Source organism: Prionailurus viverrinus, chromosome B2 (genome assembly GCF_022837055.1).
Source record: "Prionailurus viverrinus isolate Anna chromosome B2, UM_Priviv_1.0, whole genome shotgun sequence".
NCBI classification, from domain to species: domain Eukaryota; kingdom Metazoa; phylum Chordata; class Mammalia; order Carnivora; family Felidae; genus Prionailurus; species Prionailurus viverrinus.
The window spans coordinates 47166114-47184655 of record NC_062565.1 but is presented as its reverse complement, the minus strand read 5'-3'; the positions used below and the strand labels follow the sequence as shown (position 1 = coordinate 47184655).

At 35.7% G+C, this 18542-nt stretch overlaps 1 protein-coding gene across 3 annotated transcripts in view; it reads left to right on the top strand.

Moving 5' to 3' along the window:
• Positions 1-16424, top strand: part of MMUT (methylmalonyl-CoA mutase) — a 35757-nt gene extending 19333 nt beyond the window's left edge. For all 3 annotated transcript variants that reach the window (XM_047858944.1, XM_047858945.1, XM_047858943.1), the window contains exons 9-13: positions 1521-1636; positions 4894-5025; positions 6200-6347; positions 10364-10531; positions 16161-16424. In XM_047858944.1, coding sequence (XP_047714900.1) covers positions 1521-1636; positions 4894-5025; positions 6200-6347; positions 10364-10531; positions 16161-16289 — 693 coding nt within the window. In that variant the 3' untranslated portion in view covers positions 16290-16424. The remainder of the gene's footprint in view (positions 1-1520; positions 1637-4893; positions 5026-6199; positions 6348-10363; positions 10532-16160) is intronic.
• The last annotated feature ends 2118 nt before the right edge of the window (positions 16425-18542 follow it).

Here is an 18542-nt window from a genome sequence, read left to right as displayed (position 1 = left end):
GGTACAAGAAAGGGGTCCACAAGAAACTTGAAGTTCTTTAGTTATCATTAATGCTTTTTCTGTGTTTACTTTCTCTGTGATAGTTTAAGATACGACATTTTTCTCTCTTCTGTTTAGATGTTCTTTAAGAATCATGGGCACATTGGTGACTCAGTCGGTTGAGCATCTGACTCTTGATTTCAGCTCAGGTCATGATCCTAGGATTGTGGGATTGAACCCTGCATCGGGCTCCACACTGAGCGTGGAACTTCTTAAGATTGAAAATCTCTCTCTCTCTCTCTCTCTCTCTCTCTCTCAATCTCTCTCTCTCTCTCTCTCTTTCTCTCCCTCTCTCTCTCCCTCTGCCTTTCTCCCCCACTCCAGTGTGCTCTCTCTCTAAAAAAAAAAAAAAAAGAAAAGAATATAAGAGTTTGTTCAGTTAGACTGCATGCACCACTATCATTTTCCATTTTTCTATTACAGTTAATGGCATTATTTCCATTTTCACCCTCCAGCAGAAGATAACTCCTCTCTCACATTTTTATCACTTTTTTAAAAGGTCCTCCTTAGGATATATCATTTTATTTTGAGTCATCACAAAAGTCTCAACATATATTATATTTGGAAAAGCCCTTTTCTCCCCTCTTATACTTTACACTTTTATTAACTCTGCACCCTTACAGCTTGAGGCGTTCCATTTACCACAAATGGTGTTAAACTTTATTTCAGGCAAGAGAGAAATTCGGTAATGTTAATGGAGTTGGGTTTTTCCTTGCCTTTAGTGTAAGATTTTTGATCCATTTCTGCTTATAGATATTATATGATTTTAGTAGCATCTTGAGTAGTATCATATTTAGACTCTTTTATAGGTGGTGCAAACTTGTAAAAAATTGGATTTTAGGTAACTTTGTTTAGGCAGATTGTTGGCGGAGCAGAGTAGAGCTAGGATCTGAGGGGAAAAGGTTTTGACTGTGCTTTTCATGGTCTTTCTGTCTCCGCTGCAGTATTTCTCATCATCTCTGTCTCTTTCTTTCTCTTTGAGAAGAAGAAAAACAATATACATATGTATTATTACCAATATATTGTTAGTTAGCTAGGGAAAACAATGTATAACAAATATTCTCTATGTTGTAATCTGTTATTATTTTTTCTTCCTTGTCACTATTATTCTTTAGTGTGCCTTCCATATAAAAGACCTACTTGTTTTTGATGTCTTGTTACATTAGTAAAGCCTAAGTAGCATGTACTGACTACTTTGGAGAGGCTTCAGTGTTACTTATCATTGCCCTGTGTATTTCTGATTTATCAGGGCTATGCAGAATTCAGTATTGTTTTAAATGTTTATTGAATGAGTAAGTGAACAAATTGAATGAATATCAGACCTAGGATACATATTATTCTCTCCTTTTTTTTTTCTTTTGTTTTTGTGGTTAAGATTATGGAACAATTTCCATATGACGTATATCAGTGTCTAATCTCCTGATCTCTGTTTTGTTCTTTTTTTCATGTAAATTGACCCTTTTCTTGACCTTTTCCATAAGGTCAAATCCAGCAGGGATGAAACCTTGGCTGAACGATGTCTTGCTGCATTGACTGCATGTGCTGCCAGTGGAGACGGGAATATTTTGGCTCTTGCAGTGGATGCAGCTCGTGCAAGGTGATGATATTTAAGTTCGGAGATTTCCAAATACCAGAAGTTGACCAGTTTAGGGGTGCCAGGGTGGATCACTTGGTTAAGCATCTGACTTGATTTAAGCTCAGGTCATGATCTCAGGGTAGTGGGATTGAGCCCCTCGTGTGTGGAGCCTGTTTAAGATTCTCTCTCTCTCTCTCTCTCTCTCTCTCTCTGTCTCTCTCTCTCTGTCTTTGCCTCTGCCCCCCTCTCAGTCTCTCTCTCTTTCTCTGTCTGTTTTTCTGAAATAAAAAAAATTTTTTAAAGTTTACCAGTTGAGATTTTCAAAGTGTACTTAAATAAAAGTTTGCTTCTATAAACCTTGTGAGCCTAAAAGAAAATATTGGAAGTGCAAATGAAGTTAATTTTTGTTTTTCTTAAATATCTGTGCACTTGCGACATTCATATGTTTTTTTAAACATGTAAACATTACGAGGCTTTAATCCTTCTAAATAAAATTTAAAAAATGAAACATTAATACTTAAAAAATACCAAGCACACATTTGTCAGATTTTGAGAAAGTCCATCTTACTAGTAACTAGCTAAATAGATCTAAACATTTCTACAGATAGATGAACAAAACAGAGCAGAAGTGATTGATTTTTGTCAAATTCAGTTACTGGCAAAATAAGGTAGTGAGAACTGTTCAGGTGTGTGTGCTCATTTCTCATCTCCAGAGTAAAGCTGAGGTCAGTCATCTCAGCAGTTAGATGGTAACGAATTATAAGTGAACTCACATATGTTCTTCATCAAGGGCATCATGAAACTTCTCTGAGCAGGAGACATGGGTAAGCCCTCTCCTTTCCTTCATGGGATGAAAGGTAGTGGGCTCACCACCCCCAGGAACTCGAGTGCCACGATGTGGTGCAGGATGCAGTGCAGCTGGTAGGCCAGCTAGCCCAACAGCAGGGCCACCGAAGACATTTTATTCATTTACAATACTTGGATGGCACCAGGGTTTGAGCAGATAGAGCATTCATTATTCATGATACTCCAGGGTCCAGTTGTGTCCCGCCGGCCTATTCTGGAAGCATGTGGAGCTATTAAAGGTGTATTAAAAATCAAACAGACTTTGATTTAGAGTTCATTAATGCATAAGTACTTAATTTTCTGTTTAGTGACCAGTTACTGAAGCTTTCTAACAAAGTTTGGGAAAGGGTTAAAAGTATTCATAGATGATAAAGGATGAACCAGCCTTTCAAGAATTTCAGCAAGTGATAACAGAAAAACCCACTGAAGCCCTTCAGAGGCAGCTAAGCCTCCTTCACCACCTCCTGCAGGTTGGGTAGAGTGTATTAATCCTGTGTATTTCCCCTGGCTCAGGACATTTCAAGCTGTTGTAGTGAATCCATGTCACTCATTTGCAGGTTGAGAAGTTTGATGCATTTTCGAGCATAGACATTTTTATTTTTGACAGTACACAAAACTACTCTTTGTCCAGAGGTAGGCAAGGCTTCCAAAGCTATTCATAGATACCTTTGAATGGATACCCCAAAATAAAGGTCAGTCAGTACTTTGCCTCATAGGACATGCAGAAAAGCAAGTGAACCACAAAAAATTTTCTCTCCATACATGATGTCATTGGTGAATTATTTTTGCTTTTGTTATTTATGAACTTTTTTTTTTTAGCGTGTTGTTTTAAGTACTTAAGAGGTAGGATAACTAGTATGTGGGTTGGGTTTTTGTTTTTATTTTTGTTTTTCAGTTTTAACTTCTTAAATAAGGTGATTTCTGTGCTTAAAATCCTCCAGAGGTTTCTCATGCTTTTAAATTAAAACCTAATCTTACGATGGCCTGCAGGATTGTGTGAGATGTGACTCTGGCCTCTCTCTCTGACCCAACCTTATTCTGCTTCCTTCATTATGCTGTGTCCCCAGTGTCCTTCTTTCTATTTTTAAAACATAGAACATGTTTTGGTTTTTTGTTTTGTTTTCTTTTTTTACCTCTGAGAACCTTTGCACTTAGTATTTTCTTTTTCAAACACTTTTCCATTCTCCTTTATGTTCCCTTCAGTTTCTCCTTTTCATTATTTAGATCTTAGTTCAAAAGCTTTATCTTCATTATCTTCAGAATAGCTTTTCCAGACACCAGATTTCACCTTTTTAGTGTGTTCATAGTACTTATTATCATATGAAATCCATATTAATTGAGTTCATATGTATTGTCTGTATCCTCTGACTAGATGGTAAGCTCTGTGAGAGCAGGTTTCTTTTCCCCCTCCCCCAGTCTTGTTTGTCACCATATGTCTGGCACTTACCATGCTTGCCCTATATTAGACAGTCAATAAATGTTGAATGAATTAATAAACAAATGAATGGAATATGCTAAAAGACTTTTTATCAAAAAGTATCAATGGGAATCTTGCTCTTTGCCCTGTAGTATTTAAAAAAAAATTTTTTTTAATGTTTATTTTTAAGAGAGAGAGAGAGAGAGAGAGAGAGAGAGAGAGTGGGGGAAGGGCAGAGAGAGAGGGAGACACAAAATCCGTAGCAGGCTCCAGGCTCTGAGCTGTCAGCACAGATCCTGATGCAGGGCCTGAACCCACAAACTGTGGGATCATGACCTGAGCCAAAGTTGGATGCTTAACCAGCTGAACCACCCAGCCCTCCCCAAACCCCCCACCCCCTGCCCTAGTTGTATTGTTAATTGGTGAATTATTCAGTAATCTTTACATGCTTGTCTATTTATAGTTTTTAAGTCAGCCATTTTTTGTTTCAAAAATGTTAAATTCCCTACTGTCCTAATGTTAATGCTTTGCTAGAGGGAAAAACAACCTTAGGTTGACAATGGCTAGGCCCCCTGTGATTCTTCTTTAGCATATGAAAATCCCTTTGGAAACTTCCCCCTTGACTTTACCTCCCCAACTCCCAAGTATATAATCAGTCTCTCCTTACTATCCCAGGACAGCTCTTCCTGCCCATGGGTCCTGTCCCCATGCTTTAATAAAATCACCTTTTTGTACCAAAAAAAAAAAAAAGAGAGGGAGAAAGATTACTATGTATAGAGGCATCCAGAATCATTTTTCATAAGTAATCTGAGGAAAGAAGCTTTCATCAGTGCAGTAGAAAACATTTTTATTTAAGTAAAATAAATCAGTGAGAGAAAGACATATACCATAGTTTTTGATAGCCTACTTTTTAGGTAATAAATTGTGTCCTATTATATTGAATATTAAAGTAAATATTTTTTATCTCAAATAATGATGTTAACAGGACCTCTATTTTATTATTTTAATATTTTAGATGTACAGTTGGAGAAATCACAGATGCTATGAAAAAGGTATTTGGTGAACATAAAGCTAATGATCGTATGGTCAGTGGAGCCTATCGGCAGGAATTTGGAGAAAGTAAAGAGATATCATTTGCTATCCAGAGGTAATAAATGAGATTTCTTAAACCAGAATGCCATCTTTTCTGTGAACATAATCCCAATGAATCAGTTGCGGGCTTAATTTTCTCACATACCATTTGGAAAACATTTGAATGGACTTTCCCGTTAGTCTGTAGGTTTACTAAAATAATATTTTCAATTTTCACTATAGTTCCCTTTAAGAGTTTCTAATTAAAATAAATGTTTGTTCAACTAGCGTTGATACTGCTTCATATCCCCCAGATACTTAAATTTCAGTCTCCTTATTATAGTATACTTACATTCTTAAGTTTATTCGAATTGTTTAATTTTCAAATAGTTATAAAATAATTTTCACGTTTGAAAATAAATAATTTGGTAACCATCTATGCGTAAATTAAAATCAGTCTCACTGAATGGACAATAAATAGTATTGTCAAGCATGATTAGGAACTATAAATTAATACAAATTGATAATGCTTTCCATGTGTAAATGTAGCTTCCTGATTATTGTTTTTCTCAACTTTTATAACAAATTTTCCACTTTTTATGTCACTACTTATAGATGGGATAAATACCAAAACATCCAAGGTGAAAGTCATCAAAATGGATTTTTTTTTCTTTTAACAAAAGCAAATGTATTTTTTCATCTGGGCTGTAAATTTATTGGTTTAAGTTAGAAGGTATTTTGATTATATGTCATTAGAAATCACCACATTGCAGTCAGCTTGAAGAGGTTCACACTTGTGATGGGTAGGTGAAATATGGACAGCTCAAAGCAGCCAGTGAGTTACATTTGTATGAATGACTCTGAAAGGCACTTTTAAGCTTCTTTTTAAATATTTATGCATATTATACGCTGGAGACTGGTTTAAGAAGGAAAAAATTGTCATTTTCTCATCTTCACTGTGATGTTCTCAAGTATTATGGGCTTACAGGCTGGGCCATCTTTCAGACTTTCCTCTGTGAGGGAAGGTGGTAAGCATATACAGGCTTTAATGGAATTCTCAATGTAAAATAGAGATATTCATAAAATGTGAGTAATGAATGTAAAAAGGTATTTTTACATAAACTTGAAAGATTTACTGTGAATACATTATAGATTTTATATCTTACTTTTGGACAATTAACATATAACTGTTGTATTTTATTTTATTTTATTATTTTTTTAATAACTATTATATTTTAAAATGTTCTTAGGGTTCATAAATTCATGGAACGTGAAGGTCGCAGACCTCGTCTTCTTGTGGCAAAAATGGGACAAGATGGACATGACAGAGGAGCAAAAGTTATTGCTACAGGATTTGCCGATCTTGGTTTTGATGTGGACATAGGTCCTCTTTTTCAGGTACTTAAAATGTTGGGATAACTTCAAAAAGAATGTAGTAAATCACTTATATTTAGAAAAAAATAGTAAAAAAGATGATAAACCATGATGATGTTTTTCAAGGTGTAAAAGAAGAAAATGAATTCCACAAATTCCTTAATTTATTTTTGAATGCATATAATCCAGTTAATTATGACAGAAATAAGAAAGAAATAGAATTTGTGTTAATGTACTTGTTTCTCATACTTTGTAAAAATCAGTGTCAGTAACTAAACTGTTATTAGGTTTCTAAAACTGAAGATTACTTTCAAAGATCTTATTGTACTATTTATTGATATTTGTCTGATAATTTGTGGAAAAGGTAGCCCACATCAGATTGATGAAAAATGTTTTAAAAGGGAAATCAACCATCAGAGTGAGAGCTTGATTCATAGGTAGGTTTTCTTTTTAGTTACTCTCTAGTAGTATTTTATTTAGTCACAGAATCTTTGACCCAACAGGATAATAATTTGTTAGAAGTAAATGAAGCTGAAATTCTCTATAGAATGATACAACTTTAATCTTCTCTACAAAATATCTTTGGTTGAGTACATTGTAATAACTTCCATAGTAAAAGTTTTATCCACTACATACTTATTGACCATCTACCAGATGCTAGGTTCTGAGTTGAATAAGATACGATGATTTTTGTCTTCAGGGAGGTTACAGGCTTCTAACAGAGAAAGATTTACTTATCAGTAAACACAGCAGAGTAATAATTACTGTAATTAACATTTGGACAAGGAACTTACCCAAGTATCCTAGGAACTTATGTTTGAGCTGTGCCTTTGGAAGCATAGAGAGCAAGGCAGGGAAAGGCATGCTAGGAAAAGCGTTGGCTTGAGCAGAGGTGCAAAGGTACAGAACCGTGAGAAAGCATGATACCTTCAGGTAACTGTAGGGCGTTCAGTAACATTAGAATACAGTGCTTGGGGTGGTGTGTAGATTACAATTGTATGCCATTCTACGGAGTTTGAACATTATCCCAAAGGTGTCTAGGTAGAGTGACAATCAAATTTATACTTTAGAAAGCTCACTTTCCAGGAAAATCACTTTCTTAAGCAGATTGAGAGGAGCTTCCTAGATGCAAGGAGTCCACTTAAGATGTTCAGTAATGAGTGAGAAGCAATGCAGACCTTACCCACAGGCAGTGTCAGGGTCTTAGCAGAAGTTGGCCAGGATCGTGAAGAAAATTTAATAAAGGTGTTATTTATGGGGAATGGAGGTAGGCTTAAGAGAATCAGCTTATGGAACTTTCAGATGAAGACAGCCATGTAAATTGGATATACATGTCTGGAGCATAGAAGAGAGGCCTCTATTATAAATAAGATTTTGAGACTTCTCAGTATGTAAATAGTACTTGAAACCATGAGAACTCATTTAACTTCTCATGAAGAGTGTGGGTAGCAATATGAAAACTTGAACAAATAAAAGGAAAAAGAGAAGGAGGCAGCAAAGGAGGAAAAGGAAATGGAGTGAGTAGTGGGATGAACACTAAGGAGGAAGGAGAATTTCAAGGAAAAGGAGGTACTATTATTCCATGCTGTGGATGAGTCAGCTAAGATGAAGACTAAAAAATTGATTACATTTTTACAAGTAAAGAAATAACCTTCCTGAAGAGGCGCGCCCTTTGTAGAATCTCCCATAAGAGTTTTCCCTTTTGAATTTTTAAATAATACTCTAGAGTGTCTAGAAGAAATTCAGTTAGCCTGAACTTATGGAGATATGTCCTTGAACTGTGTTCGTAGGTAAGTTTATAAATACATTTAAGGTAGGTTTTGTTAAGCATCTCAAATATATTTTAAATTAAGTAAATACATATATTGAGATTGCTTTCATTCTTCCTTTAAGTTGACTACTTTCTCATTCTAGTTTTTTATTTATATGCTACTTCCCTTTTACTTCAGCTTTTTGTTTGTTTTAAATATTGACCAAATATAATACATTTCCAATATTTAAAAATTAGCTTTTGGGAAATATATATATATATATATATATATATATATATATAATGAAAGTAATTAAAAATGATGGTCATTAATTGGCATTTAAAAGAACTTTTCAAAGAGCTAAAAGTTTATTTCCCTATTGCATGCCATCTATAAAAATATAATTTGCCTTTTAGTACCACAAATTTGTTAATATAATACTATATCATTTAAAAAAAAGAAAAACTTATCTGTGGATGAAGGTAGAATCCTGTAGTTCTGTGTCTGATTTCATTAAAATTAGATTTAAAGTTGGGTCGCCTGGGTGGCTCAGTCGGTTAAGCGTCTGACTTCAGCTCAGGTCGTGATCTCGCGGTCCGTGAGTTCGAGCCCCGCGTCGGGCTCTGTGCTGACGGCTCAGAGCCTGGAGCCTGTTTCAGATTTTGTGTCTCCCTCTCTCTGACCCTCCCCCGTTCATGCTCTGTCTCTCTCTGTCTCAAAAATAAATAAACGTTAAAAAAAAAAATTAGATTTAAAGTTTTAAAATGTTCACTATTTATTGACATAAAATACAGTTTAGTGTATCTAAGCATAAAGCATGGAAACGAATTAAGTGTAATTTTAATCTAATACGTTTTGGTAACATGGATGATATGAATGATCAATCATGTGTAAGTCAATTAGGTTTCTTACTTTTAACAACTCAATATCAACAATATGCACATTTTCTCAATGGTTTTAATTTCATAGGCTATATTTCTCACAGACTAGGTTTTACCAATCTGCTGTGTGATTTTCTTAGAGATACTCTTGAATATGGCTTCATTACCAAGAATGTAGAATCTTTTGTTTTCACACTGAAATTATGAGGCTTAAAATATTGCCAAACTAAGAAAATTCTCAGATTTTTGGTAATTTTTTTGAGCTTATTGTGCAAGTGGTTTCTGAGATAGCCTTCTCCTTCCCCAATTTCTCAGTTTACAGTATATTTACAATGAGAAACTTGTATGTGTCTTTTATATGAAGTGATTTATTTTTTTATTTTTAATTTTTTTAAAATTTTTTTTCAACATTTATTTATTTTTGGGACAGAGAGAGACAGAGCATGAACGGGGGTGGGGCAGAGAGAGAGGGAGACACAGAATCAGAAACAGGCTCCAGGCTCTGAGCCATCAGCCCAGAGCCTGACGCGGGGCTCGAACTCACAGACCGCGAGATCGTGACCTGGCTGAAGTCGGACGCTTAACCGACTGCGCCACCCAGGCGCCCCTATATGAAGTGATTTAAATGCATGTAAATTATCAAGAGCAAATGTTACAGACTCATTGCAGGGAATGAATATGGTCCTGGGTAACTCAATTCATAATTGAATACATGAAAATATTCTTTATGACTGTGTATGCCACACTGGTTAAATCCAGTTAATGCGTGAAAAGCAGCCTTCTTGACACCATCTCTTTTCTTGCTTATGCATTTGCCTGGGTATTATAGCTCCTTAACTAGTTTCTAGCGTTCTTAGGTTATTTCGATTCATATGTTGCTGTCAGTTCAGTGTCTCCGTGGGAGACGGAGGTCCTGGAGCTTCTTAGTGTGCCATCTTGCTAACATACCTGTTTCCCATTCTACTTTAAAACCTGAGATTCACTTTTCACATTGAATCGTATGTTTGGTCTTTTACCTCTTCATAGATACTATCACATGTTGTCTTGTACTGCATCACCACTCAATAAATGTTGATAATGAAGACAACAGATGTATTTTTCAAAAATTGTAATGAATAGATAATGTATTTCGCCTATATTCTTTGTCTTAAAAGTTTTGGGGGGAACTATATTTTGATGTAACAAATCTAATTGATAATTCTAGGGCTAGAAGCGATACAGCCCTGCTGTTTATTGCATCAATTGGATGAGTTGGTATTTATGATTTGAGAATGGTGAAATATGAGGTTATACTCACTTCAAGACTTTTAATGAGGAAAACCTTGGAATGCTAATTTACTAGGTAACAGTTTTAAAATACTTTTTGGAATAACTTGATGATTTGTCTCTTTACTTTCTAATTGTTTAGACTCCCCGAGAAGTGGCCCAGCAGGCTGTGGATGCAGATGTGCATGCCGTGGGTGTCAGCACGCTCGCTGCTGGTCATAAAACCCTAGTTCCTGAGCTCATCAGAGAACTTAACTCCCTTGGACGGCCAGATATTCTTGTCATGTGTGGAGGGGTGATACCACCACAGGTATTTTTCATCGCCTGTATTTTTCTAGTGCTATGATGGGAATCCTGAGTAATATTAGTTTATATGTAGTTCCAATTTACTGTATACTTTTGCTAAAGATAAAATTGTTGTAGATTTTGATCTAAATTATTTCCTGGTGATTTTACTAAGTAAATTGTAGTAAGAGTCCAAAAGTGCCCAATGTATTTTCTGTTCAAACTATCTTGTAATTCATTATGTATAATTTAACTTAACAGTATGCAGAGCTTCTCTTTATGAGAGAATTACCTCTTTGCAAACTAGTAACCTAGATAGAGATGTACTTCCTTCATATTTGGTATAGAATGATGGAAAAGGAATAGGATAAAAGTAATAAAATTTCACAGCTAGAATAGAGAAGAATGGTAAACACACAGTGCATATATCAACTCCTAGCCACAGATAGAGTGAGCACTCTTTGTCCTGGTAATGAAGTGAGTCCTTTAGTTAACCAGTCAGCAGCACTTGCTTCTGTTGTCTTAGAGTAGCTACCTTGTTCATTTTTTTCATGTTTCTATACATACATACTGCCTTAACTCAGAGCTGTATCATTTACATGGTCTTATAAAACCTCTTTTTCATTAAAGCTAATTTGATTGGGGTATAGTTTTCTTAGAGCCAAAAATATCCTAATTCAGAAATAAATAGAATCAGCCTGTTCTGAAAATTATTGGCTGATTGGGGAAGAGGTGGATTCTTGAACAAAAATGTGGATCCTATTAGAAAAGGAGAAATGAATGCTAGGTAACAATCAATGATGCCAATTAATTTATTAATGGGGTAGGGGGATACTTTCCACATATTACCTTATCTATCAGTTAAAATAATTAGTTAAGATCTAAATTTGGTCTGTTTCCAATCCAGTTTTTCATTATGTCAAGTTTTCTTTTTTTATTGAGAACAGAAAACATACAGAGGTAGAAGATATATGTGATTGCTCTAAGTAAATAATTGATAGATGCTACAAAGACAGTAGCAGAAATTCTTGGTGAAATATGATCTTATGTCGAGGTCTACTATTTTTTTTTCCTCCATACCACTCAGAATATACAATAGTTACTTATATACTACTTATGAAATCAGAAAATATATGTATGAAGTTGTGACACTGATAATAACATAGGACTAGCAAGCAAGCTATGTTATTTATTCTTTCTAACAACACTATACTAAAGTGATATAGTCAACACAAAACTTTGTTAATTGCCTATTATTTTCACAAATATAGTTGACTATTTGGGAATATAAAGGACTTTTATTCTTTATTGTCTGTGTATGGAAACTTATATCTGTATTGCAGTTTTAGAGTCTATAATATCTAAGCTCTTAGACATGATATTAAAACTTAAGAACCAAAATAGTTAAGCTGCACAAAATATTGAAATTGAAATATGAGTTGAGAAAAAACAGAAACCTGTTATCTAAGTGAGCTGACATTTTCAAGAAATATATTTCACACAAGTTGTGTTAACCCTCTGGATATTTGAATTACTCAGAACATTTGTAGGTATTTTACACACTTTTTTTTCCCTATGAGTTTAAAGACTAAAGATTATTTTCTGTAATGACATACTTGTGTGTTAATATGAGTATCCTTTATAATATAATTGTAGCAATCAACATTTACACATTTTTTTCACTATTTTCAGTAAATATATAAAGTAATGTACTTACTCAGTTGAAAGTCATTTAGATTTTAAATTAGGAAGCACTAATATATAGTAGCTAATCAAGCCGACTTAGCCACTGCCACTGTGGAGCTCACCATTTCTGCAGCCTGATTAAATAAATATGGTCTGTCCTCACCAGTATGTGTTACTATAGTCTGGATTTTCTAACCTTCTTAAAAGCAGTGGCTTCCAAGTATTTTCAGCAAGGTTAGCAGCCTCGTGATGCCTACTTCTTTCATGAAGGAGGCAATACGATACTCCCGGCCAGTTCAGTGGAGGATGTTTTAAAATACCAACTTTTTATTTTTTTTAAATGTTTATTCATTTTTGAGAGAGAGAGACAGAGACAGAGACAGAGCGTGAGCAAGGGGAGGGACAGAGAGAGAGGGAGATAGAATCCAAAGCGGGCTTGAGGCTCTGAGATGTTAGCACAGGGCCCAACACGGCGCTCAAACCCACAAACCATAAGATCATGACCTGAGCCGAAGTCCAACACTTAACTGACTGAACTACCCAGATGCCCCTAAAATAACAACTTTTTATTTGAAAATAATTCCAAACTAATAGATAATAAAAATAGTACAAAGGACACCTGTATACCCTTTACTCAGATCTACTTGTTTCTTACATTTTATCCCCTCACTAAAGTATATTTTATAAGGCTGTGTTAAGGCTTAGGTAAGTCAAGAAGCCTTTCTCCATTTGCAATATTTCACGGTCCTCTTCCAGGTGAGCTCACCTTCCAAGTCCACAAGTCAGGTGAGAGAATAAATGGTTCATAGCATTACTAGGAAAGATAGAATGAAATAACTTATCCATTTGGCCGTCCCCAATTTGGAGATCATTGTTATTGTTTCGTCAAGTTTTTTTATGAAATCTTAAATCTATAGCACCTGCCCAAGAATAATGATGTGTTTGAGGTATCTTTAATGTGTCAAATGTTGAGGTTATAAGAATGATTAGAAATGTTCTCTGCCCTTAGAAGTTCAGACTTAGAAGAAGAAAAGTTAAATAAGATGTGTTAAGTATCATTGAAGAATTATAATATTGTAAGAGTATTACAAGGAAATAAAAGAAACAGCAAAAAAGTCATTGGGGATAATTAGCATGACCATTTAATTTATCATCTAAATGTGACCACTTTTGAGAACAAATATGGGTGCTATTAAAAAGGGTGCTGTAAAAACAGTCTAATTAAAAAATGAGCAGAGGATCTAAATAGACATTTTCCAAAGAAGACATACAGGTAGCCAGCCAGGTACATGAAAAGATGCATCAGGGAAATGCAAATCAAAACTACAATGAGTTATCACCTCATACCTGTTAGAATGGCTATTCTTCTTTCTAGAAGGAAAGAAATAACAAATGTTGGTAAGATGTGGGAAAAGGATACCTTTGTGAGTTGTTGGTGTGGATCAAAACTGATGCAGCCATTGTGGAAATCAGTACAGAGATTCTTTAAATTAAAAATAGAACTGCCATGGGATCCACCAATTCTACTTCTGGGTATTTATCCAAAGAATATGAAAACACTAGCTTGGGGCACCTGGCTGTCTCAGTCGGATAAGCATCGGACTTCAACTCAGGTCATGATCTCTCAGTTTGTGAGTTCGAGCCCCATGTCAGGCTCTGTGCTGACAGCTCAGAGCCTGGAGTCTGCTTCGGATTCTGTGTCTCCCTCTCTCTCTGCCCCTCCCCCAACTCGTTCTCTCTCTCTCTCTCTCTCTCTCTCTCTCTCTCTCACAAAAATAAATAAACATTAAAAAAATTAAAAAAAAAAGAAAGAAAACACCCAAAGAGATATATGTACCCTCTGTTTTTCCTGCATTATTTACAATAGCCAAGATATGGAAACAACTTAAGTGTCCATCCACAGATGAATGGATAAAGAAGTGGTATATACACACCATGGAATATTATTTGGCCATAAAAAAAGAATGAGATCTTGTCACTTGTGAAAACATGGGTGGAACTAGAGGGCATTATGCTAAGTGAGATAAGTTAGACAAAGATAAATACCATATGATCTCATTTATATGCAAATCTTTAAAAAATGCAAAAACCGAAGCTCTTACATACAAAGAACAGATTGGTGGTTACCAGAGGCAAGGGGAAAGGGGATGGGCAAAGTGAGTGGAGGTAGTCAACAGCTACACATTTCTAGTTATGAAAATAAATAAGTGATAGGGATGTAACATACACCGTGATGACTATAGTTAATAATGCTGTAGGGCATGTTTGAAACTTACTAAGAGTAAATCTTAAAAGTTCTCAACACACATACACATGCACAGTTTTGTAGCTATGTGTGGTGATGGATGTTAACTGGACTTACTGTGCTGATCGTTTTTCAGTATATACACAAATACTGAATCATTATGTGGTACACCTAGAGCTAATACATTAAATGTCAATTACACCTCAATAGAAAAAGGACTCCTAAAAACAAAGAGGGTACTGCAACAATAAGCACAAACCAGAATGTCCTAGGATATGTGATCACCCTTGTGGATAAGGATCAGGGATTTAGAGGATATCCTAAAACTCAATATTATAGCTACAGATACTCCAACTTTTAAACAGACTACAGCCTGGAGCAGTGTTTGTGTCCTGGGAATCTTTTCACTCAAACTGTTTAAAATAAAGTAACAAATAGCAACAGCAACATGGGAGAATTTGTTTTTAAATGAGCTAATCTTTGTTTACAGAAAATCTGATTTCTTCACAAAGCCAAATTCAAAGCAGCATCATTCACCCAAAGAAAACAAAAAGACTAATTAGAAAAGATATATGCACTGCTATGTTTATTGAAGTATTATTTGCAGTAGCTAAGATATGGAAGCAGTGGGGTGTGAAGGGTTTCATTTTCAAAAGAAATCATTATGACACCTAAATATTTTTATATACAAATATATGGCTGTAGTCTCACTGAAAAAGATTCAAATTGTATTGAATATGTGTGCGTGTATGTATGTGTATGTTAAAAACATGGAATATTACACAGCCATAAAAAGGATGAGATTGTGCCATTTATGACAACATAGATGGACTTAGAGGGTGTTATGCTAAGTGGAATAAGTCAGACTGAGAAGGGCAAATACCATATGATTTCACTTATATATGAAATCTAAAAAAAATATGTGAGTGAATAAAAAGCAGAATGAGACCTATAAATACAGAGAACAAACTGGTGGTTGCCAGAGGGGAGGGAGTAGGGGTTGGGTTAAATGGGTGAAAGGAATGGGAAATGCAGGTTTCCAGTTATGGAATGAATAAGTCAAGGTAATGAAAGACACAGACAGCATAAGGAATATAGTCAATAATATGATAATAGTGATAGGACAGATGATAGCTACATTTGTGGTGAGCATAGCATAGTGTATAAACATGAATCACCACTTTTTTACACCTGAAACTAATATAACATTGTGTGTCAACTATACTCAAAAAAAAAAAAAAAAAATTAACAAAATAAAACACTCCCCAAAAGAAGAGTATCACCATTCACGAGTTGCAGACAAAATACCTTAGAGGAAATAAATAGCCTTATAAGCTCAAACCTATAATGTGATACTGAATTGAACACAAATAATGACAAGTAGTAAAAATTTAGGTGAGAAAAATTATACGGCTTAGGGCTCAGAAGTTCTCAATGAGTGGGCCATACAACTTCCTACCACATACCACACACTGGGGTATTTGGAAAAGGGGCAGAGTATGCTTTGTTCTTTTAATGACTTCGAGTACAAAGGGTGCTGGCAGCTATTATTAGCAATCCCAGTGAAGGAAGAATTTTTCAACCCCGGAAGCCATTAGTGTACCAGTTGAGACAGTTGGGGGCATCAGGGACAAAGAAAGGGCAGCATTTATTGCCCTTTTGTTTCATTTCCTTGAAATTAAATATTGTCTCTTTTTATTAATTAAACAAATTCTTTCAACAGGATTATGAATTTCTGTTTGAAGTTGGAGTTTCCAGTGTATTTGGTCCTGGGACTCGAATTCCAAAGGCTGCCGTTCAAGTGCTTGGTGATATTGAGAAGTGTTTGGAAAAGAAGCAGAAATCTGTGTAACATCCTCTTTTTGAGTTAGCTTTTTTTCTAGAATAGTCTTTCAATGATGGTCAAAGAGTAAAACTGTGTCTTCAATTTAATTCAACCCCTGATACGTACTTTCTTAAAACTACATTAAAATACCTGACTTAAGAATTTTGTGATGTTATAAGCGTGTATGTACAGTTTCACTTTAAAAATTAAATATACTTAAAAACTCTATAATACATGCTCAGTACTTCATCAGAAACTCTAGACAGTGGTATTATTTCAGAAAGTCATGATATTTATTTGAAGTATTTCTTTTTTTTTTTTTTTTAAAGATTTTTTTTTCAATGTTTATTTATTTTTGGGACAGAGAGAGACAGAGCATGAACGGGGGAGGGGCAGAGAGAGAGGGAGACACAGAATCGGAAACAGGCTCCAGGCTCCGAGCCATCAGCCCAGAGCCTGACGCGGGGCTCGAACTCACTGGACCGCGAGATCGTGACCTGGCTGAAGTCGGACGCTTAACCGACTGCGCCACCCAGGCGCCCCTGAAGTATTTCTTACAAAACTATTTTCCTATTTAAAAAAAATTAAACTTTACCCTCCCCCAAGTTTCTGATTAGTCTCATTCTTCAGTTTAGCATTATATTGACTTGAGCATGATAAAATTGATATATGAATAAAATAATTACACCTATCTTGGAAAAAATAAGGAAGCATATTTATGTAGAGAAACATATTGTGGTTGTGTCCTCAACCAAACTCTACCAGAATTATTTCAATAAGAATATTAAGTTAGACCCAAAAGTTGGAACAGGGGAGAAATGGCAGAATATTGCTTCAAATCTGACTTTACTTTCTTCTTGGGCGTGAACATGTGACTCTGTTATTGCTGGGCTTGGCTCAAGACCAGGAGAATGGATGCTTATAAATATTTCCTAAGATGAATGTGCTTAGGTTGTTAATATATGACTTTCTCCAGCATGATGTTGTAAGCTGGGAGTATAAAAGCTAATGGTACAGTCCAAGGCTTAAGACTTGATAACCAAGGGAGTGTATGGTGTAAAGCACAGCCTAAGGGCAAGAGAAGCTGATATGAAGTGTCCCAAATCAGTTAGTGAGGCAGGAAATAAAAGGGGTGAATTCCTCCCTCCTCTGCCTTTTACCTGTTTTCTTTTTCTTTCTTTCTTTCTTTCTTTCTTTCTTTCTTTCTTTCTTTTTTTTTTAGAGAAAGAGGGAGAGAGAGAGAGAGAGAGAGAAGTGGCACTCACCCAAAGCAGGGTGTTTTACCTGAAGCAGAGCTCTTGCTTTACCTGATGTAGGACTTGAACTCCCAAGTTCAAGTGTCCCAAGTTCAAGACACCCAAGTCTTGTGTTTTACCTGAAGCAGAGGTCTTGCTCACCTGATGTAGGACTTGAACTCCCAAATCACAAGATCTTGACCTGAGCTACCCAGGTGCCCCTTTTGTTCTATTCGGGTCCGCAACAGATTGGAAGATGCTCGCACACATTAGGGAGGGCAACCTACTTTATTAAATCCACTGATTCAAATGCTAATCTCATCCAGAACCACCCTAACAGACACTCCCAGAAATAATATGTAATCAGGGCACCCCATGGCCAGTCAAATTGATTACCTGTTGTAAGTACCTATTACCTAAAATTATCACGGAGCCCTTGTACATTGCTGGTGGGAGTGTACAATGTTGTCGCTACTGGAGAAAATGATACAATTCCTCAAAAACACTGAACAGTTACCAAACAGTCCAGCAATTCCACTGCTAGGTATATATGCAAAAGAACTGAAAGTGAGGTCTTGAATAGATACTTGTGTACCCATGTTCATAGCAGCTTTATTCACAATAGCCCAGAGGTGGAAGCAACCCAAGTGTCCTTGAGAGAGAAGTGGATAACAAAATGTAGTGTATACTTAGAATACTAGTCAGCCTTAAGAAAGAAGGAAATCCTGACACATGCCACAACATAGAAAAAGCTTGAAGACATTATGCTAAATGAAATCAGCCAGTCACAAAAGACAAATGATTTTGTTTATATGAGATTTCTAGAATAGTCAAACTCACACAGGCAGAAAGTAGAATGGTGGTTTCTAGGGCCTGGGGAGAGGGAATGGGGCATTAGGGAATTGAAAGGTTATAGAGTTTTAGTTGGGGAAGATGAAAAGTTCTAGAGATGGATGGTGGCAGTGGTTGTACAGCAATGTGAGTGAACTTAAAGCCACAGTACATTTAAAAATGGTGAAGAAGGTAAATTTTATGTATATTCTAC